The sequence below is a fragment of the Rutidosis leptorrhynchoides genome, chromosome 11 (assembly GCF_046630445.1).
Source record: "Rutidosis leptorrhynchoides isolate AG116_Rl617_1_P2 chromosome 11, CSIRO_AGI_Rlap_v1, whole genome shotgun sequence".
Classification (NCBI taxonomy): Eukaryota; Viridiplantae; Streptophyta; class Magnoliopsida; order Asterales; family Asteraceae; genus Rutidosis; species Rutidosis leptorrhynchoides.
Genome location: NC_092343.1, coordinates 49,735,906 through 49,743,436, shown reverse-complemented (window position 1 = coordinate 49,743,436; position 7,531 = coordinate 49,735,906). Strand labels below are relative to the sequence as shown.

Below are 7,531 nucleotides of genomic sequence, written 5' to 3'. Positions count from 1 at the left end.
AATCTAACCTGTTCTTGAGACATAGTGAACGATGATGGTGATTCGATGATGTTGGTGGCGTAGAAGCTCGCTTGTACTCGGGAAGATTGAAGATGGAAGGATGAAGAAGATCTAGTAACGATGAAGATGTGAGGAGGATGACGTGAGGATGATGATGAAGATTTTGCGAGTGATTTGCGAGTGTTTGGAGAATATAAGAAAGCTTGATAACGATCTTGCAAATGACGAGCGAAAGGGCACCAGAGAGGAGTTTGCGTATGTGTGTGGGAACAGTGAACGCAAACTGATCATTTAACTAGTTCTTTTACTGAAACACGCAAGGTCGCAACGTCACAAGGTCGCAAAGATGCAAAGACGCAAGGTGTCTTGCGCCTTGCGAGGGAAAATTGTCAAACTTTTTTTTTAGGGCTGTCAATCGACAAGCTTAAAAAAAAAGGGCATTTTGGTGATAATCCCCAGATAAAAAGATTATGGGCCACAATTAATATTATCATGATTTAGAAACAGTTGAGGCCCATAACTCAATTTAATAACCTGAAATTTCTGCTAGCATCCATTTCAACAAAAATGGCGACCAATTTCTGGGCATCAACGCACTAGTTAGGGTTTCATCTGTTATTTTATTTTTTGCTATTTGACAATTAATCATCCTGATTTATAATTATGTTTTTTTCTTTCTATTTTAAACTATGTGTAGCAAAGAATTATTAGACCAAGAAGAAGTGGATGTTGTGCACAATCTTGATAAAGAAAGAGGGATTACACTTGATGATTTTAAGCTCATCAAATTACATATGACCAATTGTATGTTTCTGTATATTTATCTGTATCTATACGTCTATTTGCTTATAAATTTGTATATATGTTTTGATTGAATTTGATTATGATGTTTATTTTTACCTACCAATACCCTTCATCTTCATCTTAATTTTATTTCTTATTTATTGTTTAATACATTGGTCGTTATAATTTTTTTATATAAAAAAAAGATTTGGGTTTCATTTGGGGCTGTGTAGATTACTTAAATTTACTTCCTTTTATGTGGATGTTGTGATTAAAATTGATTCTTGCTGCCTTTCATTGATGACTTCAAATTTTGATTCAGGCTTTTTCGAAATGAGGTGATGTTTGTTATACTAGTTAATGATTTGAGTCTAAAGTTCCAAGCTTTTCGCATTGTGTCATTACATAATTGGATTTTATTGTTTTTCCAATATAGGAACTGTTCATGAACCGTAATCTTGATAAATATCATAACTAATTTGCAGATTACTTATAAATATAGATTGCGTGTAGAATTTAATTTAATTTAATCTTGTACTTGTTATTTTTGTTTTTTCTTCCAGACATTGCAAGATTGGCTCAACATGTGAAAGTGAGGCAAAGGTTTGCCTCACCTTTTTTGTTTTTATAAAACATATTTTGGTGCTGATTTTTTCATTAGTCATTACATCGTTAATGCGTCATAATTTTTTTTGTCATTTATAAATGTTGTTACTTCACGTGATTTCTCAATTTTTTTAAGTGTGTTGCAGTAATGGGCTGAAAATTTCTCATGTTGTTACTATTTCAGGGTTGTGGCGACTGCGGTAACATATATGAGACGTGTTTATACTAGGTATATTTGTTATCTTGCATACCTTTTTAGGTGGTGAAATGGGCGGGGCAGACGAATTTGGTAAATGGTCTGAATCTATAATATTTTGTGCCTTCAGGAAAAGTATGACTGAATATGACCCACGTTTACTGGCTCCATCGTGCTTGTACTTGGCTGCTAAATCTGAAGAAAGCACTGTGCAAGCAAGATTACTTGTATTCTACATTAAGAAAATATGTAACTTCTTTTTCAAAAATCAAACTTTATGTTATTTTGCATATATATTGGGTAAACACAGTAAAAATTTGATCTTTGTTTGCAGATTCGGATGAAAAGTATCGATGTGAAATAAAAGAGATTCTTGAAATGGAAATGAAAATTTTGGAAGCACTAAATTATTACCTTGTTGTGTTTCATCCTTATCGTTCATTGCCTCAGTAAGTATCATATGAGTCATTTCAACTCGGGGTGGCTATTTAAACCCTTTTGGGTTATGTTTATCTCATGTGGGTCAAATTAATCAAAAAAATTAGCTACCAAAATGAAACGGGTCAAATGGGTCGTGCTCATTTTGAATTTTGTTTAACAGGTTGGTGCAGGATGCGGGGATGAACGATGCAACTCAAATAACCTGGTTAGAATTTGGTCATTAAGTAGTTTGACTTTTTTCCAAACATGGTTTTCTTGATTATATAAAGCAACTATCTTTATTCATTATTATTCAAAACAGTTTCACCATCTTTATTTTATTTTCATTCAGTGTCATTGTAGTATAATCGTGTAAGCTCTGAATTTTTATATATTATTTTGCATTGTGTAGGGGACTTGTTAATGATACTTATAAGATGGATCTAATTCTCGTACACCCACCACATTTGATTGGATTAGCCTGCATTTATGTAGCTAGTGTTCTCAAGGAGAAAGATAATACGGCTTGGTTTGAAGATCTACGAGTTGACATGAACGTGGTATGGTTTCTACTATATGTATACCTATATATACATATGTATATATGTATATACATATATACATAGAGGGGCGCGATGCAGGGAGAAACAAAAGAAAGGGGAAGAGGGGAAGTAACGTGACGAATGATAATCAACATTCATCATCATATGTGTGATGAATGTTAATTACTCCCTCCGTTTCATAAATAGATAAGAATAATATGACAAAGTTCTTTTATCCCTAACTTTATACATGTAAGACAAAAATATAGGTAAAAAGTAAGGGGTAAGACTGGAAAGTTAACAAAAAGTATATGTGACAGTCATTTTTTTTGTGTGTTTCTTGTCTGGGAACAATAGATTTGGGATAGAGAGAGTATCATTTATCATATGTGTGATGAATGATATTACGCCACTATACATATATATACATATATACAATGGATGGAAGACGTTAAATTGTATAACTTGGCTGAAATGTAATATGTTACCAAACGTTTTTCTCTCAAAACTCTACATAAGGCTCAGGCTTACTAGTCTCGGCTACTTTCGCCAAAGATACCTATATTGGCTCCAATTATTGTCACTCTGTAGATTTATAGACCCATATTTGTCTTAATTTGTGACGTGTTCGTTATTTATTTGACAGGTGAAAAACATAGCAATGGAAATACTAGATTTCTACGATACACACAAAACGATTACTGATGAAAAAGTGAATGCTGCCATGCACAAGCTCTCCATAAGAACATAGAGATAACGGTTACAATTACTTTTTTTTCCGTTATGGCTGAGTACTTGAATTAGTGTAGATTCAATACTTAAAAAAAAAATGTTGTTGTCATGAACCTTTAAATTAAAAGCAAATATACAACATTGAACCTGAAAATTAAAAGCTACTGGCATTTTGAATTTTGTGTCACCGTGTTAATCACTTCAGTGTTGAAAAAGTGTGGTTACGTGCGGGGCATGTTAATTATGCCAAGCGTGTTTTGTTTAACCTACTGCGATGTTTTCAATACTTTTACCATAGTTGTGGCTTTATAAGCTTACTTAGAAAGCTACAGAAGCTATCTTTAAAAATCTAATTTTAGAGAACTTGGTGTGAACCTACGGTACTCAACCAGGCATGTGTGAATGGGTTGATGATAACCTGGGTCGTAACTAAAGTATTGTTTTGCGTTTCAACTTTCAGATTCACATTTCTTTTTCATTTTTGCGCTTCATTTTCGAGATCCATATTTCTATTTCAGGTTTCAGTTTCCAATTTTGCGTTTAAGATTTAGTTTTGCGTTTAAATATTGAGTTTCAATTTCACGTTTTAGTTTTCAGATTTATTTTTCAGTTTTTAGTTTCACGTTTTATTTTTTAGATTCACATTTCAGTTTAGCATTTCATTTTCCTTGCATAAAACCTAAACGCAACTTAAAATGTCCTAGTCAACTTTTTACTAGAGGTTTTACTAGAGGTCTTCCATAATCTAATCTTTGTTTATTTCATCTACAATGATAATGAACAATTATTTATTTTTCGAAGCTTGTTTTGAGCATATATTCCAACTTTTTAACAATGAAACGATATTAGTTAGAGTCTGTAACCAAGTGACATTTACAAACCAAATGATACGTTTAGAAACAAAGCTGGACATCTACAATTGAGAAGACACTTAGAATTGGTTATAATTGAGAAGACTCAAGTCTTTTACAATCAGACAAGAATAATAAACTTGACATCTCCAAACCAAATGATACGCTTAGAAACAAAGCTGGACCACAAAAATGCAAAATAATACAATCAGACAAGAAAAATAAACTTGACATTTACAAACCAAATGATACGTTTAGAAACAAAGGTAGACCACACAAAATTAATCTTAGTAGGCCCCCTTTTTAAAGCAACTACAATGCAAAAAATATACTACTATGATGAGTATATATAATATAATACAGAGGTGTTAGTTTAAATATATCAACTAACAAACAGAGTCTTGTTATTCAAAGAAATTAAAAAATATGATTAATTCAAAATTGGTTTACTTTGTTTTGGTTTTCTTATATTTTGTTTGTTCATCAGTTTCTTCTTATTCCAACACCAGCTTAACTACTACTACTACTACTACTCATAATAAATATAAATGCTCTGTTCAACAGTCCCGGGCTCTACTTCTCTTCAAACACAGCCTATTATCCATCAATAACTCATATTATGAACACGATTTCATGTGTATGGATTGGCTTGGTGCTGCAGGTTACTATCCAATTATGATGAACTGGAAAACAAATACTGATTGTTGTGATTGGAATGGAGTCACGTGCGATCACTCCACCGCTGACGTTATCGGTCTCGATCTTAGTTGTGGTATGTTACAAGGTACCCTCCATCATAACACCTCCCTTTTCAACCTTCCTCACCTCAAGAGACTCAATCTGGCTTTTAATGATTTTAGTAATTCCAAAATTCCACGTGAAATTGGAAGGTTTTCAAAAAGTCTCACGCATCTCAACTTGTCAGGGTGCATGTTTTCTGGAGATGTCCCACCGGGCATCACCCTTCTTCATTATTTGGTGTCTCTCGATCTCTCTCAGAATCCTATAAGTCTTGAACCTGATGGTTTCATACATATGCTTCAAAATTTTACTTTCTTGAAAAAACTTTCGCTTTCTGATATTTATAATCTCTCTTCACCTTTACCTAGTTATCGTAACATATCTTGTTTATCGTTGGAATTACTAAATCTTAGGTCGACAGGATTGCAAGGAAAATTACCAGGTTACATCTTTAATCTTCCATCTTTGGAAATACTAGACTTGTCAGGAAACAATGTCAGTATTGATGAAATCCCTTCAGGAATATCTCTTCTTCCGAAATTGGTTTCGCTTGATCTCTCCGACAACTTGAGAATTCAACGTCATGTTTTCATTAGATTGGTTAACAATTCAACTCTTTTGAGAGAACTCAGGCTTTCTTCTGTTAATTTGATGGGGTCCCTTCCCAAGTCTCCGTTGAACCTAACACACCTCACTTATCTGGACTTATCATATAACAAACTTAACGGGACATTGCCGTCGTGGTTGTTTACTTTCCCCACTTTAGAATATCTCTTACTAGATAATAACATGTTCAATGGAGGTGTACGACCCTTTAATGCGTCCGCTCTTCCCTCATTTAAAGCATTATCCCTTAGTCAGATGCAGTTAGGTGGCCAAATTGATCAAACCCTCATTCTCCAACTCACAAACCTTAGGTACTTAGATATTTCATCGAATAATTTTACTAGTCACTGGGAGTTGGATGCTTTGTTATCAAGTCTCACAAACCTTGAAATTCTCGATCTCTCGTTCAGTGGTTTATCAATTACGACCAATAACGCTACTACTCATCATGCCAATCCTAATATGCGATTCTTAGGATTGAGGTCCTGCAAATTAAATGAGTCTCCGGTGGTGTCCTTACGATACTTGAGAAATCTTGAAGTATTAGAGCTATCTAGCAATGACATCCATGGACAATTCCCTACGTCAATTTGCAACATGAGCAATTTACGCAAACTATATTTGTCCGAGAATAGCTTTAGGGGAGTGATTCCACAATGTTTAGGAAATATAACCGACTTGGACCGTTTATATATGTACTCTAACAAGCTAGAAGGATTACTTCCTCCATCAATTTGCAACCTGGGAAGATTATCCTCACTAGATTTATCTAATAATAGCTTAGGCGGAGTGATTCCACAATGCTTTGGAAATCTCTCAAATCTTGCAATTATGAATTTGGGGAATAACGATTTCCATGGTACGATTCCAAACACGATTGGATATCCTGGAACCTTACAATGGCTTATTTTGAAGGGAAACAATTTACAAGGAGAGTTGCCAAATTCTTTATCCAATTGTCATGATTTGGGAGTTCTTGATTTGGAAAGCAACTACTTAAATGGTACATTTCCAGATTGGTTGGGAGGTCTTTCGAACCTGCAGGTTCTTAACCTAAGATCAAACATGTTTTATGGACCCATTGTAACCTCTTATGTTGTTGAAGTTTCATTCCAAAGTCTGTTAGTTCTTGACTTATCTCATAATAGGTTTGTGGGACAACTTCCGACAAAATACTTTCAAAGTTTTAATGCCATGAAGCATGTTATAAGAGGTAGCACAATGCCGGAGTATTTGAACATTGCCGTCGATATGACAGTAAAAGGTCAGGACCTCCTATTTGAATATCTTTTGGTTAACTATATGATTATCGATTTATCCAGTAACAAATTTGAAGGAGATATTCCAAATGTCATTGGTAATCTTATTTCACTAAAAGTGCTCAACTTATCCCACAACAACCTTAAAGGCGAAATTCCGTATGCTCTAGGGAATCTCTCAGAGATTGAATCTTTAGACCTATCTTGTAACCGACTCACAGGAGAGATCCCTAAAAGCATTGCCGGTATCACAAACCTTGAATATTTAAATCTCTCAGAAAACAACCTTGTGGGGCGTATTCCGGAAGGAAAACAATTTAGCACTTTTGAAATGAGCTCATTTCAAGGTAATCCAAAACTCTGTGGATTTCCATTGCCCAATTGCAGCGAGCATCCACACGAGCCACAACTTGAAGAAGATGAAGAAGAAGACAATGGTTTCACATGGAAAGTTGTTATGATGGGATATGGATGTGGAACCTTTGTTGGGCTGCTCATGGGATATTTCATGTTATCAACCGGAAGACCAAAGTGGTTTAATGATATTGCTGATGCTGGAATATATTTAATCCGCACACGGCAAACCAAGAGAAGATACATATTTATTGGAAGATAATAAAGTTATTTTCCGAAAGGTACGATTTCATGTGTTTCTTATTTCAACAAATTGTTAAAGTGCTCAGTTTCCTTTTCAAATTTTATGCAGGTAGAAGGTTATGCATGGAGTTGGGTTGTTTGAAATAGACTATATTTTGTATTTTGAATAGTTTATTGTGGAGTTGTACCTTCCTTTTG

At 34.4% G+C, this 7,531-nt stretch overlaps 2 protein-coding genes across 2 annotated transcripts; both read left to right on the top strand.

Annotated features, from left to right (window-relative positions):
* The first annotated feature begins 506 nt into the window (after positions 1-506).
* Positions 507-3,475, top strand: LOC139874210 (cyclin-C1-2-like). Its single transcript, XM_071861669.1, has 9 exons — positions 507-599; positions 698-804; positions 1,347-1,386; positions 1,574-1,618; positions 1,716-1,834; positions 1,920-2,034; positions 2,187-2,231; positions 2,418-2,565; positions 3,194-3,475. The coding sequence occupies exons 1-9, from the start codon at positions 568-570 to the stop codon at positions 3,296-3,298; spliced, it is 756 nt and encodes a 251-aa protein (XP_071717770.1). The 5' UTR covers positions 507-567; the 3' UTR covers positions 3,299-3,475.
* Positions 3,476-4,040: 565 nt separating this feature from the next.
* On the top strand, positions 4,041-7,531 carry LOC139874209 (receptor-like protein 9DC3). Its single transcript, XM_071861668.1, has 2 exons — positions 4,041-7,371; positions 7,443-7,531. Exon 1 carries the CDS (start codon positions 4,557-4,559, stop codon positions 7,350-7,352), a length of 2,796 nt encoding a protein of 931 aa, XP_071717769.1. The 5' UTR covers positions 4,041-4,556; the 3' UTR covers positions 7,353-7,371; positions 7,443-7,531.

Coding starts and splice junctions, on each gene's coding strand:
- LOC139874210 (XM_071861669.1), top strand. CDS start 568: ATGGCGACCAATTTCTGGGCATCAACGCACTA. Junction 1,387..1,573: donor CATGTGAAAGTGAGGCAAAG/GTTTGCCTCACC, acceptor TTACTATTTCAG/GGTTGTGGCGACTGCGGTAA. Junction 1,619..1,715: donor ATGAGACGTGTTTATACTAG/GTATATTTGTTA, acceptor TTGTGCCTTCAG/GAAAAGTATGACTGAATATG.
- LOC139874209 (XM_071861668.1), top strand. CDS start 4,557: ATGATTAATTCAAAATTGGTTTACTTTGTTTTGGTTTTCTTATATTTT.